Here is a 24501-nt window from a genome sequence, read left to right as displayed (position 1 = left end):
GTGGTTGAAGTACTTATACGCCAACCATCCAGCCATGGCGAACGGAATCATCTGGTCAACCTTTCAGAGAAATTATGCTGGTACCGATGAACGTACCTCAGTCACACGATCACTCTGTATGTATGAGGGAAGCTGCCAGCTCTGTGAGCGGGAAAACAGAGAAGAAGTTGAAATCATACCCGACCACATAGCTCCTTCAGCTGTCCGAAGATGCCAAAGGAGAGCATTCCCTACTCTTGACGTCAGAAACAAGAAACAAAGGCAGGCAGGCAAGCAGATGTAGCTGCAGTTAGAGAAGGGAGGAAGGAGTGAAAAGGATTCATAACGGAGGATATTTAAGTTCAAAGTGGAGGAAGGCTTGAATGTGGAGAGCAACGCGAGGAAAAAGGATAGGGAGGAAAGGGGAAGAAAACACAGGGATAGGGAGAAGGAGACGGAAGATGAGGAGGAGGGAGAGGAGGGAGAGGAGGGAGCGGAGGGAGGGGAGGGAGGGCAGGGAGGGTGACAGAGCCAGGGATAGAGCGCCATAATACAGCGGACGCTGATGGAGATGAGGCGGGCTTGAATATGGAATCTGAGGCGGGCTGATAGAGGGGCCCACAAATTGCAGCTGGTCAAGAGACGGCAGTTGGGAGGTACAAGACAAGGTGCGATACCGTGACTATGATGGTTGGAGGAGGAGGAGGAGGAGGAGGAGGAGGAGGAGGAGGAAGATGGGTGATGATGAAGATCACAGTGTCAGGATCAGTTGTTTTGACGATCAACTTGAATTAGCTGACTGCTTTCTCTGAATCAGCTGACTTGTTTCTCTTTGACATCAGTTCGTTTCAATGGGATTTCACACATCAAGTCTTGTCATTCTAGTCGCATACATGTGCATTGCAAGGCTCCAAGGAACCCAGGGAGCCGAGCAAAAGTTAGCCATAGATAACACTTGGCTTCGAGCCGCAGTTCCGAACCTTCATGGCGGATACGCGCATGCAGTCGCAGCTGAGATCGGAGAGATCTTCCTACCAGATCACGAGGCTGATGAAGTTCTCAAGAAGGAGCTGCAGGAAGCTTTGTCGGCTGAAGACTATCAGCGTGCTGCCTCAATTAAGAAGGCAAGTCTGCATGTTTGAGCTACCTAGTGTTCAACATGGCCAGTGCTCTCTGAATGTCTGAACCTCAGGAGCTGGGAACTTCATCATCCATCAAAGTCTCGCGCAAAGTGTGGAATGTTACAGAAGAGATCAAGACTGCGGCATCACAGTCAGACTCAGTCAAGTTTGCAAGTTTCATCGCAGAAAAGGCCTCGATGACATGGCAAGCGTTGGTCGAGGGAAGCATAAAATCATGGCAGGTATGGCAGCAATCTTGCTCATTGTTCTGGTTTGATGCTTGATGGTGCAGTCAAGAATCTACCTGGCAACCGAGTTCGTGTATCATTGTCTCAAACATGCTTCAAGCCTTGGGGACAACAAAGTGATGTTTCGTTCGGCAAACACAGTGCCGAACTTCAGGTTGTCAGAAATGTACCCATCATTAGGTCTACCATATCATTGGTCACGTGAAAGGCAAGGCATGCCCCATACAAGCCAAAATTATCTACTATTCTATGGTTCAAGGTGCGTTTTTGATGGGCAAAGTGGTCAATCCTGTTTTTCATCTTCAGACCCAAGGAGAAAATATAATCTTGCGCCACGCTTCTTCTTCTCTTCGCTCTCATTCCCCCATATCTTGGCGTCAATGACGACCAACATCTCGGATTCTGATGTAGTAGTTCAGCTTTCAGGAGCGTCAAACTCAGTCTGGGCACTCGGCAAACACTCAGGAATGCTGCACACTCTCAATGCTATGACTGAGGACTGGAAGGCCTGGTCAGATTCACTTCCACTACTTCGCCGAATGTCTGAAGTGACAGACGATGCTAATGACATGTCAGTCAGCTGGCTGCCGTGGACTGATACCGAGTGGTTTGACAAGCTACTTGTCAAGGCTCACAACCTGCTGGCAGCAGGAAAGATCGACAAGACTCAGTACATCAGAGCGATCGAGAAAGTTGTTCTGTCAGGTCGCTTCTTCCGATCCCATGCGAAATTTGAGCGATCTATTGAGGAGAAGTGGATGGAAGCTTTCGTTGAAGTCTTGAACGACGAGGTTGCTCTCAAGTTCGTGACTATCTTGTGAGGCATTTTTCTCTGTTTGATCTCCTTGCAGGATCCTTGAGTGGAGTCTCATGAGCGAAGGTTTCAACGTCAACGTCAACTGGGAAGAGATGTCGCTTCTGATCAACATCACTGACCCGCTACAAGTCGATGTTCCTCCTCTACATGAGTTCATGAGGGCGGACGAGAAGTTGTCGTCTAGGCTCAAGATCTCAGAAGAAAACCTGAGACTCTACCCACACTGAGAAATCTAAAAATATCCAGATTATGATAATCGATCAAGTGTGTATTGACTGGAAAAGAAAGGCAAACCGGAGCAAACAAAGGAGGACGACCCCGCCTTCTCGATCAACTTCGGAAAGATATCATCTAATTATTACCGTTCACTGTTTCAACAAAAGATACAAAATTATATAACTGAGGGCAGCAAGGACTTTCTACCTTCGGCGAGATAGATTTTAACTTCTGCCTTTTACCGAGCCCCCTGGTCTCATGCCGTGCGGCGGCATGTGGTGGAGAGTAATGCTGGTCGCCATGGCAGGAGCAGCAGCTCCTTCCATGGCACTGATCGCTAGTCATCCTCAACTTCCTTCTGCCGCTCCAGCCGTTGCCTCTTCCCTTGCCTTTGCTCCCTGCTGTCTCGACAGGAAACCCAAGGCCTCTGCTCTCGAGGACAACAGAGCATGTCCTCGTCCTCGCCTCTTCTGGAGGCGTAGGAAAGACAGCCTAGTCAACATGGCAGGAGGAGGAGAGGCTCTTGCGCCGTCTGATGGCCCCCAGGGAGCCCCTCTAGTACGTCTCGCAGCCTACCTCACAAACTTGTAACTTCTCGACATGCTCTTGAGCTCGGCAACATGACAAGGGCTTGCAGGTTCCCCCTCTGGGTGCTAGCTGGAGGAGTGCTGGGAGTCACCAGACCTGCAGCCCTGGCATGGCTCAAGGGAGATCTCATCACAGCGAGTCTGGTAACTATGCGCCCCCTCCTCCTCCTCCTCCTCCTCACAAACCTTGACAGGCATTGACGATGCTCTTCATGGGGATGACTCTCGATGTGAAGGACTTCCAGCGGGTCATGCAGAGCCCGAGGCAAGTGTTCCTCGGCTTCATGTGCCAGTTCACCATCATGCCCTTCCTGGGCTGGTCCATGGCGAAGCTCTTCGGCCTGTCGCCTGCCTTCGCCGTGGGGCTCATCCTGGTCTCGGCATGTCCGGGAGGCACAGCGAGCAACCTGGTCACTCTCATCGCCAAGGCAGATGTCGCTCTTTCAGTGCTCATGACGACTGTCTCCACCATGGCGGCTCCCATCATGACGCCTCTCCTCACCTCCATCCTCGCTGGCTCCTTGGTGCCCGTCGATGCCTCAGGCTTGCTCATCTCTACCCTTCAGGTGAAGCTCACTGGCAGCTCATGTTCTCTGCTCAACTGTGCTCTCTTCTCTGTGCTCCGCTCTCCTTGTGCTGCTTTTGTTCTTCGATCCTCCTACCTTCCTCTCCTCCTTTCCCGCTCCTCCCCTGACCATGCACCAGGTCGTCTTAGCTCCTGTTGGGCTCGGGCTTGCCATCAACACCTTCGCTCCAGCAGTTTGCAAGATGGTGTCGGGAGTGACCCCCCTGTGAGCACCTGACCTGCTCGTGCTCGTGCTCGTCTCTGACGTGTGAACCCCACAGGCTCTGCGTCGTGCTGGTCTCTCTCATATGTGGCAGCGTGATAGCTCAGACAGCGTCCTCCTTCATCGCAGGTGCTCTTGTCCTCTGACTTGCGTTGGTTATGAGTCCTTATCTCAGCCGGTCTCCCTCTTCTCGGAGCTGTCATCGGCCTCCACCTCGGAGGGTTCCTTCTTGGATATTTTGTTCCGAGAATCCTCGGGTGAGAACTTGTGACGATGAACGATGCTTGCTTGCTTGCTTGCTTGCTTGCTTGCTTGCTTGCTTGCTCCTGCTGCTATTGATGTCAATGACGATAATGTTGATATCGATGCTGATTACGACAACGACAATCATATGGTGGTGGTGATGGTATTGTTAGTGCTTGTGAAGAGGAGGACGATGAAATGTCGTTGACAATATTTGGTAGCTATCCCGAACCCATTTCAAGAACAGTTTCCATTGAGACGGGAATGCAGAACAGCGCGTTGGGAGTGGTGAGATCCTTTGGTGACGTGGCAGCAAAGTCATCAATGTTGTTTTCCAGGTGCTGGCAACTCGCAACTTTGCGGATCCTCTGACGGCCCTCCCATGTGCCATCTCAGGTCAATTTGTCCTCGTCCTCCTTGTCTCTGATCTGACATCTCCTTCCCTTCACAGCTACTTGCCACTCTGTCCTCGGCTCCTCGTTCGCGGTACTGACTTGCCTTGTGCTCGTTGGCGCTGACTGGGGCTGCTGCAGGCGTACTGGAGGCTGGGAGGAAGAAAGAAGGAGGAGCCAAAAGATCCTTCAAGAGGTTAGAGACCTTGCAAGGACTAGCAGAAGTTGGCGTGATGAGCAAGTAAAGGTCTTGAACTGCAAGTTGACCTGATTGCTCCCTTGTGTTGTCTCACATTGCCATGACACCTTAGACTCGCCCCTCTTGCTTGCGTCTTGGACTAGGCAGATCGTGATGAGAGGAGAGATGTTGTGGAGAAGAAGCTCAACCCCGATGTTCGCTGCAGAGTCTCTGCCCTTGAAGCCTTTCGCTGACCCGTTTCGCTCTTGTCTTCCTTTACCAGGGAACGTCATCGGCGGCTTCGTCAACGGCCTCGTCAACGGGATCCAAGGGACGGCCAGAGAGCTGCAGGTCCAGCTCAGACTTTTCCGATCTGTTTCCTGACACCCTCCCTTGCAGGCGCCCTCCCCTGTCCTGATGCAAGAGTCGAACCAGCGCCCGAGGAACGTCTCCTCCTCCTCCTCCTCCTTCCCATCCTCCTCCTCCTTCCCATCCTCCGCTTCCCTTCCCTCCGCCTCCTCTCCCTCTCCCTCTCCCTCTCCCTCTCCCTCTCCCTCTCCCTCTCCCTCTCCCTCTCCCTCTCCCTCCTCCCCGACACCGGAGGAGGAGGAGCTTGAGACCATGAGGAGCGCCCTGCAGTCACTCGCCTCCAAGATCCAAGTATACGAGTCAAGGTTGGGGATAGTGGAAGCAGCGGGACAGGAAGGACCTGAAAAGTCTCCCGAAAGTCAGCGGGGGGAGCAGGCAAGGGAGGAGCCGAGGGCAGCGGAGCCTCCCAGAGCTAAAGTGATGAAACGAGGGGAAAAGAACGACAAGAGGAAGCGAATGTTCCTAGCAAACATCCTGCGGGCACCGCAAGAGTCCGACAAGTCTGTGTCTGCTGCGAAGAAGGTCGTGGTTGTTGTTGATGTCGTCCATGATGATAATGATAATGATAATGATACTGATGATGATGATGATGATGATGATGATGAAAGTGGTGGTGGTGGTGGTGGTGGTGGTGGTGGTGATGATGATGATTATCATTCCATTCTTGACAACTTCGAAACCATCCAGGCAAAGGAGAACTTGATAAAGTTCAAAGATGGTCTCTACTCTCAGCCTGAGCCCGAGGTGACAAACTCACAAGACTGCAATGAAGAGATGCTGACGATGACCAAAGGAAGCGACAAGAACGTCTCAACCGCTCTCATCATATGACGGATTCAGAGAAGGTGAGCCAGAGAGGGACGAGCTGCAAGTTTGTGAAGGGACTGGCAGCTGCTGAGGCTTCGTGGGATGTCAAGAGGAGCTTCAAGAGCTCGTGGAGGAGGTATATCCTCCTCTAGCTGTTTTCTTCCTGACCACCCCCTGCAGTCGGGGGCTCATGAGAGCAACGAAAGAGTTTGAGGACGCGCGTGCAGAGATGCAGGGCAGCCCCATGCAAGTGCTGCTGGGGTTGTTGCGGTCCGCCGTCTGCTTTGTAGTCCCTTCTTGTCGTTTTTGGGGAGGATTCTTATGAAGAGACGACACGAGCTACAGCAAACATGTCACATGACGGAATATTCTTTTATTACAACCTCAACGACTAATCATTAAACCTGATCCATGAACTTGAACAGGTGTTGAAAACTGCAGAAGACCAAAACCTCAACAGGTGTAAGGCGTTTACCAGGTGTTCAGCTCGAAGCTAAACACCTGTTGAGGTTTTGGTCTTCTGCAGTTTTCATCTTCTGCTCATCAGCCTTGACTCGCACGCGCACCTCCCGTGTCCTCACCTCCTACCTCATCCCCTATGCCCCTGCTTCCATCATGGCTCCGACAGCCCCAATCGTCCTCTGTGCGCTCAAGGGTACCACGTGTTGTGAAAGCCAGCAGCTTAGCGCAGTCCTATAAACGCCCCTCCTATGGTACATCATCAAGTCTACAGCTACACCCTGCTCCCTCACAGCCGCATCTCTGCTCCCGTCGCGCTGATGATCACCGGTCGCTCGGCCGCGCTCTGCAGCCGTGCAGTACTCAAGAGCCTCCAGCTGCTTCTGCTCTCGTCTGAGCTCAAGTCGATTAGTGACCATGCTGTCGAGCAAGCCCGCCCCACCGCAGGAAATGATCACCTTTCCTTTTTTTCTTTGTGGCGGGATGTAGCCCTAGTGCGAAGATGGGGTGTAGTTACTCGGGTCAGCGTCAGCAGGAAGCCGATGGCTGCGCTCGAGCAGGAGACACGAATGCACTATCAGTCGACAGCAGTGAGAGAGATGGTTGCTAGTGAACGGCAATCTTCGATATCTTGTTTGGCTTGACCTGAAGAGTTGCTCAAACTCGAAGGGCCTCAACTCTTTGGAAGTACCACCGATACGATGCACTCGTTATGGTTGCTGCTCTGTTTGCTGTCAACCGTTTCAGGACTTCAAAGACCCTCAGTGATCCGCTTGGGAGGTCTGTATGCAATGAGCAGCGCTTATGAATACCCGCATTACATCGCTTCGAAAATCTCTCTAGAATTGATCAATCAGGATCCCAAGCTGCTCTCTGGAACTCAACTTGAAGTCGATTATCTAGATGTGACAGCGCTTAGAACAATGCAGAACAACAGTGTAGTGTTTGACATGCATAAACTGATGGAGGATGTATACTCGCTGATACTTGAACATGCACTCAGCAACCGCAACTCGACAGGTTCTGCTGTTGCATTCGTTGGACCATATCGAAGCAGCGACTGCATGCTGATCCAACCAATCTTACGATCTTACGATATATTTGCTCTCAGCTATTCAGCATCTAGTCCTGCATTGTCTAACAAGAAAGAATATCCAAATATCGGGCGAATCTCCTTCCCCGACACAGTCCAAGGGCCGAATCTAGCCGAGCTCATCCTCTACTTTGGGTGGAAGCACATCCAAGCCATCGCCTGCAGCGATGCATTTTGCCAAGGTCTTCAAGATGTCTTTCTGGATACGATCAAGCAAGATAAGTACAGAGATATTCAAGTGGAGCATACAAGTAGCTGGGAGTTCGGGGATCTCCAAGGGACACAGAACTCATTGATGCAAGTCCGCAACAACTGCTCGGCTCCCCGCGTGATGCTTCTTCTCCTCCAGGCTGACCAGGCACAAGCTTTGTTTGAGATAGCAAAGAATGCTGGAGTGTATGATGAGTTTGTTTGGATAGGGTGTGATGCAGTGACGTCATCGCTTTCAAGCCTTCCTTCGGGCTACATAGGCCTCAACATCGCGATCGATACCACGACAGACTCGTTCATACAGCTGAACAACTACTGGAAGAGTTTGGACCCTGTCAAATATCCTGGTTTCCATCTGCTGGAGTATGACCCATTCCTTTCCATGTCGCACGATGCCTTGTACACGTATGCGTTGGCTTTGGAGGACATGTTAGGTAGAGGTGGCGATCTCGGCAACATTTCCGATCTCATTCACTCCCTTCGGTCCGTCGACTTCATTGGAGCGTCAGGAAGAGTTCAGCTAGATGCGAACTTGGAGAGTCCAAACGGCAGGTGGCATAGAAATGTCTTGTTTTTCTTTTCGATACTCTTTGAATTGCAACATTGGTTGAGCAGTCTTTTCATTTCTTGTAGATGTCCTGGAATCGCTTCTAATGACGAGCTAATCTTTTGCCAGGTATGACATTATCAACATACAAGGAACTGCATCGAAGAAAGTAGGGAAAATCATCAGCCACACCTTGACTATGTTTGACTCGTACACTATCAACGGCAGCTCTCCCTCCACGATCCATTGGCCACGGGGAGGAAAGAATCCTGCAAACGTCTGCAAGAAATATATCAATACAATCCTCCTCCTTCTTGTCATCATCATTCCAGTCATGCTCATCTGCGCAGGAGTAGGGTACTGCTACGTGCTGCGCAAAGCCGCAGAAGCAGACTCTGTGTGGCTTGTCTCTGCGAATGAGATCGAGCTCGAGGAGACAGACGAGATTCTCGGGCAGGGAACCTACGGTGAGGTGATAAGAGCTAACTTCAGAGGGACTCCTGTAGCAGTCAAGCGAGTGGTTGCGAGAAGAATGAAAGGAGCGGGAGGAACAGGATCGTCCTTACGATCAGGATCTATGGAGATTGTTAGTGCAAAGCAGGATGCTAACGCTTCTCTGACAAACTCGAGGGAGTCCGGCCGATCCTTGTCCAAGAGATATGAGATCAGGAAAAACTTGGTCAAGGAGATGCGGATCCTATCAAGACTGAGACATCCTTGCATTATCACGATCATGGGCGCCGTGATTGACTCTAAGATGGACCCCCTCATAGTGTTGGAGTTGATGGAACTTGGCTCCTTGCATTCTCTCATTCACAACCAGACATTGTTGCTCGAGGTTGACATGTTTGTCTGGATGCTCCTCGATGTCGTCCAGGGAGTTCGCTTCCTTCACTCTTCAAAGCCACAGGTTATCCACGGCGACCTGAAGAGCAAGAACGTACTGGTGGACTCTAATCTCAGAGCAAAGGTGAGCTGACGTTGGTTATCGCATCACCACTTGAGCGGGGAGAAGAGATGTCAATGATGGGAGAAAGAGGGATTCTTGGAATGGTGAATGCGATCTGCGTGTTACCCCAATGATCTTCGACCCCTCGCTTCTCCTTCCTCTGCCCCGTACTGATTTGTCCTGCAGGTTGCAGACTTTGGTCTCTCACTTGTCAAACGCGTAAGCTTTTGGGAGGAAGCATCGGAAGGAACAGGAACCATTGCCTGGATGGCACCAGAGCTTCTACACGGTGGAAACAATTCGCCACAGTCAGACATCTACTCGTTCGGCATCATTCTCAACGAAGTTTTCAGCAGGGAGGAACCATATCAGGGCGAAGATCTCAAGGCTGTCATGGTCGAAGTGATGAACCTGCAGCGAACAGAGATGAAGCGTCCTGTTATCGCCGAATGCTGCCCGGCCGATGTCAAGGGATTGATTAGAGACTGCTGGAACAAGGAGACAGATCTCCGTCCCTCTCTCGCTGAGATTGACCGGAGGCTCCGAGCCGTGGATACGGTTTCAGCATCTTTCTCATGCAAGACAAGGTTGGCATGCGAACGGTGGAAGCGAAGCAGGGGTGGAGAAGGCGAGGGAGGAAACCAAGGAGTGGAAATGGAGTGTGAAAGGAAAGCCTCGGATCTTATCTACGACGTATTCCCCACCCACATTGCCAACGCCCTGAGAGACGGGAAGAAAATCGAGCCGGAGAAGAAAGACATGGTATCCATCTACTTCTCTGACATCGTCGGCTTCACGGACATCTGCTCCAAGATCGAAGTAGAGAAAGTCTCCCACATGCTCGATCGCCTCTACACAGCGCTGGATCGCCTTGCCTGCGAACTCAACATCTTCAAGATCGAGACCATTGGCGACGCGTACATGTGCGTCTCTAACCTCGCCTCGGAGCAGCACGACCATGCTGCTCGTCTCGCCTTCTTTGCTATGAAGGCGTTGGAAGTGGCTGGTGCAACGCTGGTGGACGAGGAGCAGGAGTCGTTGGGGTGTGTGAAGCTCCGAGTCGGTATCAACTCGGGGCCTGTAGTAGCCAGTGTCATTGGAACCTCCAGGCCGAAGTACACGTTGTTCGGTAAGGAAGAAGGCGGGGAAGAGGAGGAGGAGGAGAGACTAGGAACAGGAGGATGGGTCCATATGGATCTGTAAACCTCGTTGGTCACTTGACTCTTGTTCAGGCGACACAGTGAACATCGCTTCCAGGATGGAATCGAACTCTCTCCCGCAAAGAATCCAGTGCACTGAGGTAGGAGCAGAGATGGTGGACATGATGATGTGACGAAACAGATGTTGATATTGCCGCTGCCACGACTGTGTCCATGTGCTCATGCTGAACTTGTGGTGGACAATTTCTATGAAGTTGAAGCAGATGATGACGAATGATGGATGCTGATGTTGATTTACATTGCTTGTTCGGTGGGGTGCATACAGCAACAATCATCTTGCACTTGCACAAAGACTCTTGATCCTTTACAAACCCATTCTCTTGTTGCCATCCTTCTCTTTATCCAATGCTTGCTCTGCCTACCACAGTATTGAGGATGATTCGCAGAGGACTGCAAACTTGATCCAAGAGCAACAGCAATCCTTCGAACAGCGAGTCTGCGTTCGTCGGAGAGGAAGTATTCAGGTCAAGGGGAAGGGCCCTATGGTGACGTACTGGATCTGCTCTGAAGAGGACATGATACCAGCAGCGAGCAAGGAGGAGATGAGCAGAGAACAGCACGACACTGATGTCTTGCTCGATGTTTGTTGATTACTGATTCCAACAAGTAGTTTGATTGATAGCTTGTCTCGATCAACGCTCTCTGTGTATTGTTTGCTCTTGGCAGGGTAAACAAATATTTGGGTTTGTTCACAGTCACATTGCGTGCTAACATTTACTGTTCTTTGCCCTCCGTTTGTTCATTTCATAGAAAGATCCAACCAGTAAATGTTCCCGAACGACCTGCGCCATCGAATCTCTGAGGCTTCGCACGGTTTCCAAATCGCCATACCCGCTAACACACAGCTTGGACCAGGATCATTCGGCGTGAATCATTCATCATATCCGATCATACAGCAGCGACAGACCGTCAACGAGCAAGAACAGTACCCTTCCTCCCTACCGCTAGCACCATGATCCTGCACCACAGCCATAGCCTTCAAGACATCGCCGCCATCAGGATGACTTCCATGCCCTCCTCGTCCTCAACACCGACAGCGACCTGTGCTCAGACGAGAGCCATAGCCTGGCCTCGCCGCTCTCCCCCTCGCCGGTCAGCACACGCAGCAAGGAGCTCGACCTCGCTCCGTCTGCCGACCATCAGCGCCGGCCCGCGCCCGGGAGCATGCCGGGCAAGCAGTGATCGTTCGATTATAGGGTGGACAGATCAACATCTATTACTATTCGACGCAAGGCTTCGTTAGTTCTTATTATAGCAAATTCTCACAGACTTTTGAGAGTCTTGGAAATGCTATACTTACCGATAAGGGCATATTGAGGATGAACTTGCCAGGGCAATCTTTTTATCATACCTACTTTTGCAGGGTGTTCAGCTATCCTTTTACGTGTGAGCTTGGATACGACGGCGCTTTGGGCGGGCCCTGTGATCTGTGCGACGTTCATTCCAACAAGGCCGAGATTGGCGATCTCCCCTGCACTGCCTGTGGCCTAGGAACCTACAAGCCTCCCTACGGCTCAGAGGCCTGCTCACCCTGATGGGAGCACGATACTGCTCGACAAAGGGACTAACCTGAGTGACTGCGACTGCCTGCCGGGTTATGGTCTGGTCAATGGTGAGTGCAAACCCTGTTCCCATGGCTACTGGAAGTCTACCTATGGGGCCAGCGAGTGTATCAGGTGCTATGGGAACACTACCACAAGGAACAAGGCCAGCACAAGCTCTGACAGCTGTGTCTGCAGCCCCGGCTGTGAGTGGAGAATGACGCAGGTTGTCGCTGGAGTGACACAGAAGACCTGTGAGACCAAAGTGTGGGGAAAGGTTCTTCAAGCAGCTCCCTGGGGATGGGCCCTGCTTCCTTTGCCTGCCAAATGCCTGGACCCAGCTCCTGCAGGATGCAACCCAGTGTGTCTGCAGGCCCAAGTATGATTTTGAGGGAATGATGTTGAGGACAAACCTACTGGACGGGAGTGAGTGCCATTTCTGCCCTCTGAACTCTTATGGACCTTACGGGAAGACCTATTTCAGTGGGATAGACACCTTGAGCTGCAAGCCCTCCATCTACGGGAGCTACAAATCCACCTATGGGATCCAGGATTGCCAGCAGCAGCAGCGGCGGCAGCAGCAGGAGCAGCCTCCTGAACAGCGGCGGCGGCGGCAACAGCAGGTGTGGCTTCCTCCTGAACACCAGCAGCAGCAGGCGTGGCTTGCTGCTGGGGTTGTTGCGGTCCGCCGTCTGCTTTGTAGTCCCTTCTTGTCGTTTTTGGGGAGGATTCTTATGAAGAGACGACACGAGCTACAGCAAACATGTCACATGACGGAATATTCTTTTATTACAACCTCAACGACTAATCATTAAACCTGATCCATGAACTTGAACTTGTCTATTGTCTCTTCTCGTCCTTCTTCTTGGTCGGACTTCTCCGCCCATATCGTGAGAACACACTTCGATGCAGCATGGCGAAGGCCCAAAGTGCAAACAACATCTGGAACCAGGTGACTGCAAATCTCCACGCGATCTGAGCAAAGTCATGCCGGAAGCTGATGAGGTTTGAGAAGAGAATTCCGAGGCAGCAGAGAAAGAAGCATAGCCTGAGCTCGAACTTGAGCTGAGAAACCTCATCCAGCTGACTCTGAAGCGTCTGCGAGTCGCCTCTGGGAAAGACTTTGTAAACTTCTGCCATGTGGGACTCGACGGCCTCTCGCAGCGAAGAGACTTCAAGAGCTGACCGCAGCGACACAAGCAGCGAGCGCAGGACGGACTCAACCCCAGCCTCAGCCTCCCCCGAGACGACCTGCTGACTCAACAACCCTCCTTCCGTCTTTTCTTCTTCTGACGTAGCAGGCGCAGCATCCTCCCTCTCCGCTGCAGCAGCAGAAGTAGGTGCGGCCTCCTCCTCCTCCGCCGCCGCCGCCGCCGCCGCCACTTCCTCCAGAGGGGCAGAAATGGCATCTTCATCGACGGCAGCAGGAGCAGCAGGCGCGGCCTCCTCATCAACATCAGCAGCCGGCGCGGCTTCTTCAACGACAGCAGCAGCAGCAGCAGCAGCAGCAGCAGGCGCTTCTTCCTCCCTGACAGCAGCAGCAGCCGGCGCGGCCTCCTCGACGGCAGCAGGAGCAGAAGTAGGTGCGGCCTCCTTCTCCACCGCCGCCGCCGCCGCCGCCGCCGCAGCAGCAGCAGCAGCAGCCTCTTCCTCCAGAGGGGCAGAAATGGCATTTTCATCGACGTTAGCAGGAGCAGCAGGCGCGGCCTCCTCCTCGACAGCGGCAGCAGGGACTTGTGCCTGAATAGCAGCAGCAAGCGGGGCCTCTTCTTCCACTACCGCAGCAGCCGGCGCGGCTTCCTCGACGGCATTAGCAGCGGCGGCGGGGGGGGCAGGCGCAGCCTCCTGAACGGCGGCGGCGGCGGCAGCAGCAGGCGTGGCTTCCTCCACGGCAGCAGCAGCAGCATCAGACGCGGCCTCCTCCTCGGCAGTAGACGCAGGGGCCTCTTCCTCTTCAATAGCAGCAGTAACAGCAGACTCCTCCTCCTGAACAGCAGCAGCAGACTCCTCCTCCTGAACAGCGGCAGTAAGAGCAGCAGCAGGCGCGGCCTCCTCCTCGATGGCAGGAGCAGCAGCAGGAGCTGCGGGCACGGCTTCGGAAGGATCTGTGACGTCACAGGACCCGGTTTGTGTTGCTGCTTCAAGCACGGTTTCATCAGTTTGAACCGCTTCCTCCACCGACTGAGGGCTCTCGACAGCGGGTTCATCAATGGCCGCCTCCTCCTCAACGGCAGCAGAAGCAGGCGGGGCCTCCTCGACGGCGGGGGCGGCAGGAGCAGCCTCCTCCGCCGCTGCCATCTCAGCAGGAGCAGCAGCCTCGTCGACAGCGGCAACAGTAGCAGGCGGGGTCTCCTCGACGGCGGCGGCAGCAGCAGCAGGAGGAGTGTCAGCGGTAGTCTCGACGGCAGCGTCAGAGGTGTCGATTTCTTCTCTAGTGGGAGCGACCTTGGCGGCCTCCTCGGGAGCTACTTGCATGTCAATCGCTTCCGTTTGTGTCCCTGCCTCCAGCAGCAACAGATCTGCTGCAACATCAGTGGTAGCCTCCTCGACAGCAGCAGCAGGGGTAGCCTCCTCCTCGACAGCAGCAGGGGTAGCCTCCTCCTCGACAGCAGCAGAAGACGCCGCCTCCTCTTGGATGGCAGCAGCGGATGTGGAAACCTGCTCGACAGCAGGAGCCTCCGCCTCGACGGCAGCAGCAGGTGCAGCCTCCGCCTGGACAGCAGGAGCAGGAGCCTCCTCCTCGATAGCAGCAGCAGGTGCAGCCTCCTCCACGGCAGCAGCAGGAGCAGCCTCCTCGACGGCATTGGCAGGAGCTAGAGCAGTCTCCGCCTCAACAGCTGGCGCTGGAGCTGGAGCAGCCTCCACCTCGACAGCGGCGGCGGCGGCTTCCTCGACGGCAGCAGCAGGTGTAGCCTCCGCCTTGACAACGGTAACAGGAGCAGCCTCCTCGATGGCAGCGGATGGGGTAGCCTCTTCGACGGTAGCGGCAGCAGGAGCAGCCTCCTCGACGGCAGCGGCAGGTGCAGGAGCAGCCTCCTCGATAGCAGCGGGAGCAGCAGGAGCAGCCTCCTCGACGACGGCAGCGGCAGCAACAGGCGCAGGAGCAGGCGCAGCCTCCTCGACGGCAGCGGCAGCAGCAGGAGCAGGCTCAGCCTCCTCGACGGCAGTGGCAACAGCAGGAGCAGCCTCCTTGACGGCAGCAGGAGCAGGAGCTGGAGCAGCCTCCCTGACGGCAGCAGGAGCAGCCTCCTCCTCGACGACGGCGGCAGCAGCAGGCGCAGGAGCAGCCTCCTCGACAGTAGTGGCAACAGCAGGAGCAGCCTCCTCGACGACGGCAGCAACAGGCGCTGGACTAGCCTCCTCAACCGCGGCGGCAGGCGGTGCAGCAGCCTCCTCGACGGCAGTGGCAACAGCAGGAGCAGCCTCCTCGACGGCGGCAGCGGCAGGCGCTAAAGCAGCCTCCTCAACCGCAGCAGCGGTAGCAGGCGCTAAAGCAGCCTCCTCAACCGCAGTGGCAGCGGCAGCAGGCAAAGCCTCCTCGACGACGGCGGCAACAGGCACAGCCTCCTCGACGGCAGCAGCGGCAGACGCAGGAGCAGCCTCCTCAACCGCAGTGGCAGCGGCAGGAGCAGGAGCAGCCTCCTCGACAGCAGCGGCAACAGCAGGAGCAGCCTCCTCGATAGCAGCGGGAGCAGCAGGAGCCTCCTCGACGGCAGCAGGAGCAGCCTCTTCGACGACGGCGGCAGCAGCAGGCGCAGGAGCAGCCTCCTCGACAGCAGCGGCAGGAGCAGGAGCAGGCGCAGCCTCCTCGACGGCCGCGGCAGCAGCAGGAGCAGCCTCCTCGACGGCAGCAGGAGCAGCCTCCGCCTCGACGGCAGCAGGAGCAGCCTCTTCGACGGCAGCGGCAACAGCAGGAGCAGCCTCCTCCTCGACGACGGCGGCAGCAGCAGGAGCAGCCTCCTCGACGACGGCAGCAACAGGCGCTGGACTAGCCTCCTCAACCGCGGCGGCAGGCGGTGCAGCAGCCTCCTCGACAGTAGTGGCAGCGGCAGGCGGTGCAGCAGCCTCCTCGACGGCAGTGGCAACAGCAGGAGCAGCCTCCTCGACGGCGGCAGCGGCAGGAGCAGGAGCAGCCTCCTCAACCGCAGCAGCGGTAGCAGGCGCTAAAGCAGCCTCCTCAACCGCAGCAGCGGCAGCAGGCAAAGCCTCCTCGACGACGGCGGCAACAGGCACAGCCTCCTCGACGGCAGCAGCGGCAGACGCAGGAGCAGCCTCCTCAACCGCAGTGGCAGCGGCAGGAGCAGGAGCAGCCTCCTCGACGGCACAGGTAGGCGCTGGAGCAGCCTCCTCGATAGCAGCGGAAGCAGCAGGAGCCTCCTCGACGGCAGCAGGAGCAGCCTCCTCGACGGCAGCAGCAGGAGCAGCCTCCTCGACGACGGCGGCAGCAGCAGGCGCAGGAGCAGCCTCCTCGACAGCAGCGGCAGGAGCAGGAGCAGGCGCAGCCTCCTCGACGGCCGCGGCAGCAGCAGGAGCAGCCTCCTCGACGGCAGCAGGAGCAGCCTCCGCCTCGACGGCAGCAGGAGCAGCCTCTTCGACGGCAGCGGCAACAGCAGGAGCAGCCTCCTCGACGGCGGCGGCAGCGGCAGGCGCTAAAGCAGCCTCCTCAACCGCAGCAGCGGTAGCAGGCGCTAAAGCAGCCTCCTCAACCGCAGTGGCAGCGGCAGCAGGCAAAGCCTCCTCGACGGCAGCAGCGGCAGGAGCAGGAGCAGCCTCCTCAACCGCAGTGGCAGCGGCAGGAGCAGGAGCAGCCTCCTCGACAGCAGCGGCAACAGCAGGAGCAGCCTCCTCGACGGCACAGGTAGGCGCTGGAGCAGCCTCCTCGATAGCAGCGGGAGCAGCAGGAGCCTCCTCGACGGCAGCGACAGGAGCCTCTTCGACGGGAGCAGCAGGCGCAGCCTCCTCGACGACGGCGGCAGCAGCAGCAGGCGCTGGAGCAGCCTCCTCGACAGCAGCGGCAGGAGCAGGAGCAGCCTCCTCGACAGCAGCGGCAGGAGCAGGAGCAGCCTCCTCGACAGCAGCGGCAGGAGCAGGAGCAGCCTCCTCGACGGCAGTGGCATCGGCAGGCGCAGGAGTAGGCGCAGCCTCCTCGATGGCACAGGCAGGAGCAGCTGGAGCAGCCTCCGCCTCGACGGCAGGAGCAGCAGCAGGAGCAGCCTCCTCGATAGCAGCGGGAGCAGCAGCCTCCTCGACGACGGCAGCGACAGGAGCCTCCTCGACGGCAGCAGCAGCAGCAGCCTCGTCGTCGACGGCAGCGGCAACGGCAGGCTCTGGAGCAGCCTCCTGGACGGCCGAGGCAGGCTCTGGAGCAGCCTCCTCGACGGCAGCAGCTGTCGCAGGCGCAGCCTCCTCGACGGCAGCAGCAGGCGAAGAAGCAGCCTCTTGGACGGCACAGGCAGGAGCAGCTGGAGCAGCCTCCGCCTCGACGGCAGCGGCAGCAGCAGGAGCAGCCTCCTCAACCGCAGCAGTGTCGACGGTACAAGCAGGAGCAGCTGGAGCAGTCTCCGCCTCAACGGTAGCGGCAGGCGCAGGAGCAGCCTCCTCGATAGCAGCGGCAGGAGCAGGAGCAGGCGCAGCCTCCTCGACGACAGCGGCAGGCGCAGGAGCAGCCTCCTCGATGGCAGCGGCAGGCGCAGGAGCAGCCTCCTCGACGGCAGCGGCAGCGGCAGCGGCAGGCGCAGGAGCAGCCTCCTCGACGGCAGCGGCAGCGGCAGCGGCAGGAGCAGGAGCAGCCTCCTCGACGGCAGCAGCAGAAGCAGGAGCAGCCTCCTCGACGGCAGCGACAGGAGCAGCTGGTGCAGTCTCCGCCTCGACGGCAGCAGCAGGCGCAGGAGCAGCCTCCTCCTCGACGGCAGCGGCTGGCGCAGGAGCAGCCTCCTCAACGGCAGCGGCAGGAGCAGGAGCAGCCTCCTCGACGGCAGCAGCAGCAGCAGAAGGAGCCTCCTCGACGGCAGCAGCAGCAGCAGCAGCAGCAGCAGCCTCCTCGATAGCAGCAGCAGCAGCAGCAGCAGGAGCAGCAGCAGTCTCCTCGACGGCGGCAGCAGCAGCAGGAGCAGCCTCCTCGACGGCGGCGGCAGGCGCAGGAGCAGGAGCAGCCTCTTCGACGGCAGCGGCAGCAGCAGGAGCAGGAGCAGGCGCAGCCTCCACGACGGCAGCGACAGGAGCAGCTGGTGCAGTCTCCGCCTCGACGGCAGGAGCAGGAGCAGGAGCAGCCTCCTCGATAGCAGCAGCAGCAGCAGCAGCAGGCGAAGTCTCCTCAACGGCAGCGGCAGGCGCAGGAGCAGCCTCTTCGACGGCGGCGGCAGCAGCAGGAGCAGGAGCAGGAGCAGCCTCCTCGACGGCAGCAGCAGGCGCAGGTGCAGCCTCTTCGACGGTACAAGCAGGAGCAGCTGGTGCAGTCTCCGCCTCGACGGCAGGAGCAGGAGCAGCCTCCTCGACGGCAGCGGCAGCAGCAGGAGCAGGCGAAGTCTCTTCGACGGCAACGGCAGAAGCAGGAGCAGCCTCCGCCTCGACGGCAGCGGCAGCAGCAGGCGCAGCCTCTTCGACGGCAGCGGCAGCAGGAGCTGGAGCAGTCTCCGCCTCGACGGCAGCGGCAGCGGCAGGCGCAGGAGCAGCCTCCTCCTCGACGGCAGCGACAGGAGCAGGAGCAGGAGCAGGCGCAGCCTCTTCGACGGCAGCAGCAGGAGCAGGAGCAGCCTCCTCGACGGCGGCAGCAGCAGCAGGAGCAGGAGCAGGAGCAGCCTCCTCGACGGCGGCAGCAGCAGCAGCAGCAGGAGCAGGAGCAGCCTCCTCAACCGCAGCGGCAGCGGCAGGCGCAGCAGCAGGAGCAGCCTCCTCGACGGCAGCAGCAGGCGCAGGCGAAGCCTCCTCGACGGCAGCAGCAGCAGCAGCAGCAGCAGGAGCAGGAGCAGGCGCAGCCTCTTCGACGGCAGCGGCAGCAGCAGGCGCAGCCTCCGCAGCAGTAGCAGCAGGAGCAGCCTCCTCGACGGCAGCGGCAGCAGCAGGAGCAGGAGCAGGCGCAGCCTCCCCGAAGGCAGCCACAGGAGCCTCCTCGATGGCAGCAGCAGGAGCAGCCTGCTCGTCGACGGCGGCGGCGGCGGCGGCAGCAGCAGGAGCAGCCTCCTCTACAGCAGGAGCAGCATCAAGCGCGGCTTCCTCTTGAATAGCTGCAGGGGCAGGAGGAGCCTCTTCGACGGGAGCGGTAGCTGCAGCGGCAGCCTCCTCTTGGATAGCAGCAGGAGGAGCAAGCGCAGCCTCCTCGACAGCAGCAGCAACAGGCGTGGCCTCCTCCTCAACAACAGCAGCAGCAGGAGCATCCTCGATAGCACCATGAGCAGGGGTAGCCTCCTCCTCGACAGCAGCAGCATGAGCAGCCTCCTCTACGGAAGGAGCTGCTGCTGCTGCCTCCTCGATGGCGGCGGCGGCGGGGGAGGCGGAAGCCTCCTCCTCGACAGCAACAGGAGCAGGAGCGGCTGGAGCAGCCTCCCCGACGGCAGAGGCAGGAGCAGCCTCCTCGACAGCAGCAGCACCATGAGCAGCATCCTGAACAGCGGCTGGAGAAGCTTCTTCTGCAGTAACAGGAGCCAACTGCTCTTCGATAGTAGCAGGAGCAAGAGCGGCCTCCTCGACGGCAGCAGCAGGGGACTCATCACTTGCAAGAGCAGGAGCAGGGGCCTGCTCAGCAGGTAGAGGGACGGCCTTCTCGACAGCGGCCGGGTCGGCCACTTCCTCGACGGCAGCAGCAGCTGGAGCTGCCTCCTCGGAAGCAGGAGCAGTATGCACCTGCTCCGCCGCCGCAGCAGAGGCCGCCTTTTCGACGGCAGGAGCAGGGACGGCTTCCTCCTCCGCAGGAGAATCAGCAGGAGCGGCCATTTCTTCGACGGCAGCAGCAGCAGGCGCGGCCTTCTCGACAGCAGGAGGCGCGGTCTGATCAGCAGGCGCGACCTCGACGACAGCCACAGATGCGGCGACCTCTTCTGCTGGGCTCTCTTCCTCCGAAGCTTGAGCAGCCTTATAAGCGGCGTCTTCAGGTCCGGGGTCCTCGGTAGCAGCGGTGGCTTCAACAGCCTCGGTAGCAGCGGTGGTTTCAACAGCCTCGGTAGCAGCCTCCTCTGTAGCAGGAGCGACCTCAGCAACGGCCTTAGAGGCGGCTTCCTCCACAGCCGGGTCGACCTCAGCAGTAGTTGAGGTGGGGTCAGCAGCAGATATCTTCAAGTTGTCAGCTTCGACGATTGAATCCTTCATCAGACTCAGACAATGCTTGTTGCTGGTGAGATCGACGGGCAATCTCCCCTTCTTGTCCTTTAACAGGAATGACTCGGGTGCAAGAATTTTCAAGACTGAGATCGTGTCTGGTTGCTCATAAAATGCCGCCATGTGCGCCGGAGTCCAACCGTCATAGTCAGGTTCGAGCAGGATTGTTTTGCTCAGATTGGCTAGAAGGTACAAGACTCGAGACTGACCGCCTGCAGCTGCGTGATGTGCAGGAGTTTCGCCGTCGATGGTCTTTGACTCGATGAGGAAGGGATGGTTGCTGATGATGTGATGCAGAGCTGCTTCATTCCCTTCGAACGACAACTCGTGTGCCAGAGTCGCACCGACAGCATGAGAGGCCAAGGGTGTCTGCATCGACTGCCAGTAATCATTGGTCAAGAAAGATGTTTCCGAATTACCGTCTGAGTCATGCTTGGTCACACCCAGACCTTGCAACACAGAGACAGATTCTGCGACGTCCTCGCTGGTGTTTATGATTGTGTCCTGACCTGATATGGCTGTTGTATTATGACTAGAATCTAGCGCTCCCGAAATCAAACTTTCGATTTGGTTGTCTCGTGTTTCCGATGCCCCTTCAACCTTCTCTTTTCTCTTGAAACTTGTATCCGCTGAAGAACTGATGACAGTGTCGTTCGCAACCTGAATGTCGCCCTTCATCTCAAGGTCTTGATTCTCAAAGATCAAAGTGCTTTCTTAGTTCCTGAGATTCGAATCGGACATTACCCTGCACAGCTATACGAACATATCAGGCAAAATGTAGACAAGAAGACTGATCACCTATCAGGAGACGACAGTGAGCAAAATTTGCAGGTTCCAGAGATTCCGATGGAGGACAGGCAGCTAACGGCAAGAGAGAGCCAAGAGGTCTTCAAGACGAATGAGATAGGGAGAGGGAGATGTTTCCAGGGCAGCAGTTCCCAGTAGACGATGGCAAGGAGGAGCAAGAGGAGGGTATAGGAGGTGAGGTTCAGGGAATGAAGCAACGTTCAATGTGAACCTTTAGGGCCGGTGGAGAAGGTGGGGTGGGTCACCCTGTGGGTGAAGAACAATAGGTCCTAATTGAGGGAGGGGTACTTGAACCTTGCGAAGGCAACCATGAGACTTAGGACCTCCCTCCCCTCTCCCGACTTAAAGGCTCTCATAGTAAATCAACGGCGAGAGAGCTTGTAATGAGGGGTGGAGCCTGGGCAAGCTGCGGTGTGCAATCAAAGCATTAAAAGAACATGGGTGGGGTAAAGTCAGGTTCTACTTCAGTAGGGTAGGGTAGGGGGAGGTAAAAAGTGAAACCGCCCAATACTGTAGGCCCGCACCAGAAGAATTGACCACCCTCACCCCCTTTGGCCCCCACCCCCACCCCATCAACTCTCTGGTGACAGCACCCATCCTCCCCCATAGTTTGTAGAGAGCACATCGTTTCCGGCAGTACCCCTACCCCTCTGTATGACATGTTATTCTTATGTCAACCACCGTGCCGGTGGTCGAAACGGCTGATCTGGATATGAGTCGTGTACACATCTAAAGGGGGGGTAGGGTAGTCCTTCAAGGTATTATCGGGGGTCCTGCACGGGGGTGGAACTACTATATTCGATCTCATCCGCGGGCCAACCACTGCCTCTAGCCCATACCTGGTACTAATTTTCAGTTAAATACCCCTCCCATCGACCGCGATGCACATCGAGGGCGGTGGTCATGCAGGGGGTATAAGGCAACGATGCAAGATCTATGACGCGCCATGGGGAGAAATTCAAATCCGAATTTTGGCGGGCAATCTGCACTGCATCCTTGCCATGAGCAAGACGACAGCAGACAGAGAGGAATGCCCTATTTGTAAGACGAGATACAGTACGAACAGTATTCGGACGATCCCTCAACACTGCATCAAAGCTTGTTCACGTTGTCGACGGGCTTTCAAAGACATCGACTTGAAAACTGTACAGGATTATGCAGTGTTCACTGACGCATTGGTGCTGAAATTGTTACATTTTCTGCAAAACATCGGGCACGCAACGTTGAAGATAAGCGACGCGGATGATAGCTTGCTACAAGTAGCGGCTAGTTATCTCAAGCTGAGCCAGCACACCATCAACACTTCTCATGTGCGAGCAAAGTTGACGCTTCTAGGTGACCTCTTTGGACAGAATGCAGAGGGCTTCAAAAATTGTTTCCTTCATTACTTCACCTCGTTTCAACAAGGAGCAGATGCCAAAATGCATCATGATCAATTCCAGCTGCACATAGACGCGCAAAAGCTTCGAATTCAAGTAAAGAATCATCGGCAAAAGCAAAAGGCATTGTGTAAGAAAATCAGACATTGGGCCACTTCGCACTATGACACTGTTGACGAGCTACAAAAGCAAATACACGATTATCACTCAAGGTAACCAGCGAGCTGGAATGCACCAGAGCACTGACATGCCACATGCAGGTATGTAAGGCCTGAACATATTGGCCAAGACCAGAACAGCAATATCAAAACAGCATTCGCTCTCCTCGCACATACAATGTGCGAGAACTTCAAGTCAATGCCATTGGAGGATAGACGTGATTTCATCCGAAGCATTCTTGAAGAGCATGAGTCTCTTGAAGAATCCAATGACGAAAGTCCTACTGCCAAGTGCTTTCTCACCATCTGCCATGTTGAAAGGGCGATGGATAACCTCCGTTCTGCTGAGCTTCCCGACATAGTTTCAGATGTCGTAATGTTCGCCAGTCAGGAAGGAGATGGCATGAAGAGCAAACACCCCATCATGCCATTCATAGTGAGCGACTGGATACGACAAGGCTTTCGAACAAAGGACACTAGAGGCATGCGATACTCTGAGCAAGTCATGAGTTTCGCTGCATCAATTTGGAATGTCGGCACCTCAGGTCTATATCGCTTGCTCACAGGGCCGGGGAACAAAAATACTGGAACTTTTGATGCGGACCAGATGTTACACAACTTACCTCTGCCATCCACATCCACTCTTCAGAAACGAGATAGGCATCTCATGAAACTGCATGGCAATGATAGGTCCAGAGTGTGCACATTTATGATGGATGAATTCCGTCGAATGAATCCTGAGCATTGTCAGACTGGAGTGAACTGTTGTGCGATCGACAAAACAATGATAAATGCAGGATTTTGTTCTGTGTTTGAGGAATGTGAAGCAGATCTGGGGGGTATAACAAGTCATGAACCTGACTTGGCTCAGCGACTTGACCTGCTTGAAGATCGCAAGGAAAAGTTTTGTTTGACAGGAAAGACAGAACACTATATCAGCGAACAGCTGGTTGGCATGTTGAGATCCGATCAACAGAGTGTGCATCAGAGGAAGAGTGATATGGAGCAAGCATACAAGAAGGTTCGAAATGCATTTGTTGCCAAGCATAGAACCGGAGGCGAATCTCCAGAGGATGTCAGGTTCACACCACATCAACGTTACCTCAAGACAGTAATTGAAGGCTGTGAACAGATGGATGTAGAAATTCCTCGATTGATAGGAAAACTGGAGGGAATGGCGAATGGCGATCTGCCTGTCAACGAATCAGAACTTCAAAACGAGTTGTACAAGTACAATGAGAAATTTTACAAGCATACAGTTGCTGAACTGGCTGAAGATGCCATCAGTGTGGTTGCACAAGATGGATGTGCGAGCACACCCCCTGTCCCCATGTACATTGGTTTTTCAACCAAAAGTTTAAGTGCCTCTGAAGGTCTTCGAATATTGGAAGCCGTTACAAAGGAGGCTCACGAGCGTGGAATTATTTTCAATGTCTGGTCTTTTGACGGCGAGTTTTCTTGCATATACAGGAATTACTACGTGAACAATCCAAGCACATTCATAACGGAGGTGAAGGCTATCAAACAAGAGGCCCAGAAGCTGAGCATATCACAGATATGCTCAGAGATCGCATCATACATTTCATGCGTATTCGACTTTGAACCAGCCATTACTGCACAGGAAGTAGAGAGAGAATGCAATTTGCTGAATATGAACCAATATGATGGACCTGACTTGTCCCAAGTGACAATTCGAACTCGATCTGGAATAATGCACATGAACACTGCAGAGTTTGCCCAAATAGAGAAATTCGTCTTGAGTTTGAGGAGGAACCAATTGATATGGCAGGTCCAGAGAGAAAAGAAATTGCAGTGTTCTCCTGCCACCAGAACTAAGGCCTGTTTGAACGAGATGTACAGCAGAATCCACATCTTCTGCCGACGGTATGGATATGATAGCATTATACAACAAGGGGTTGCAGAGAATGAAACAGCCAAATTCACGCCTTGGGAGCTCGAACGATTGATCACAGATGGATTGGAAGAATTTGATCCAAACAAGATTAGGTTTCAATTCAACGAGTACCTGTCAAACCCTGTTATCTCTCCAACCACGAAGAAGCTACTTTTCTTTGCGCCATGT

At 55.6% G+C, this 24501-nt stretch overlaps 6 protein-coding genes across 6 annotated transcripts; 5 read left to right on the top strand and 1 right to left on the bottom strand.

Annotated features, from left to right (window-relative positions):
* Window positions 1-872: 872 nt before the first annotated feature.
* On the top strand, window positions 873-2392 carry GUITHDRAFT_139120 (hypothetical protein; the record flags this gene model as incomplete). Its single annotated transcript, XM_005832118.1, has 6 exons — window positions 873-1115; window positions 1172-1342; window positions 1393-1464; window positions 1529-1607; window positions 1655-2165; window positions 2200-2392. The coding sequence occupies 6 exons, from the start codon at window positions 873-875 to the stop codon at window positions 2390-2392; spliced, it is 1269 nt and encodes a 422-aa protein (XP_005832175.1).
* A 609-nt stretch (window positions 2393-3001) lies between these two features.
* GUITHDRAFT_108836 (hypothetical protein) lies at window positions 3002-4953 on the top strand (the record flags this gene model as incomplete). The annotated part of the gene is made up of 10 exons (XM_005832117.1): window positions 3002-3112; window positions 3163-3534; window positions 3674-3759; window positions 3815-3885; window positions 3932-4013; window positions 4221-4287; window positions 4338-4395; window positions 4451-4485; window positions 4533-4587; window positions 4853-4953. The coding sequence occupies 10 exons, from the start codon at window positions 3002-3004 to the stop codon at window positions 4951-4953; spliced, it is 1038 nt and encodes a 345-aa protein (XP_005832174.1).
* Window positions 4954-8388: 3435 nt separating this feature from the next.
* GUITHDRAFT_71567 (hypothetical protein) lies at window positions 8389-9534 on the top strand (the record flags this gene model as incomplete). Its single annotated transcript, XM_005832116.1, has 3 exons — window positions 8389-8640; window positions 8743-9024; window positions 9190-9534. Coding segments are annotated over 3 exons (879 nt in total), but the record flags the coding sequence as incomplete, so codon positions are not given.
* Window positions 9535-9657: 123 nt separating this feature from the next.
* On the top strand, window positions 9658-10336 carry GUITHDRAFT_71502 (hypothetical protein; the record flags this gene model as incomplete). Its single annotated transcript, XM_005832115.1, has 2 exons — window positions 9658-10132; window positions 10236-10336. The coding sequence occupies 2 exons, from the start codon at window positions 9658-9660 to the stop codon at window positions 10334-10336; spliced, it is 576 nt and encodes a 191-aa protein (XP_005832172.1).
* A 2200-nt stretch (window positions 10337-12536) lies between these two features.
* GUITHDRAFT_163336 (hypothetical protein) lies at window positions 12537-20752 on the bottom strand (the record flags this gene model as incomplete). Its single annotated transcript, XM_005832114.1, has 6 exons — window positions 12537-14953; window positions 15947-17167; window positions 17336-17679; window positions 18199-18442; window positions 18863-18987; window positions 19150-20752. The coding sequence occupies 6 exons, from the start codon at window positions 20750-20752 to the stop codon at window positions 12605-12607; spliced, it is 5886 nt and encodes a 1961-aa protein (XP_005832171.1). The 3' UTR covers window positions 12537-12604.
* Window positions 20753-21593: 841 nt separating this feature from the next.
* On the top strand, window positions 21594-22367 carry GUITHDRAFT_152763 (hypothetical protein; the record flags this gene model as incomplete). Its single annotated transcript, XM_005832113.1, has 3 exons — window positions 21594-21600; window positions 21836-22140; window positions 22289-22367. The coding sequence occupies 3 exons, from the start codon at window positions 21594-21596 to the stop codon at window positions 22331-22333; spliced, it is 357 nt and encodes a 118-aa protein (XP_005832170.1). The 3' UTR covers window positions 22334-22367.
* Window positions 22368-24501: the final 2134 nt, after the last annotated feature.

The sequence above is a fragment of the Guillardia theta genome (genome assembly GCF_000315625.1).
Source record: "Guillardia theta CCMP2712 unplaced genomic scaffold GUITHscaffold_36, whole genome shotgun sequence".
Lineage (NCBI taxonomy): Eukaryota > Cryptophyceae > Pyrenomonadales > Geminigeraceae > Guillardia > Guillardia theta.
The sequence above is the reverse complement of the archived record's forward strand: the minus strand, read 5'-3'. Positions and strand labels throughout refer to the sequence as shown.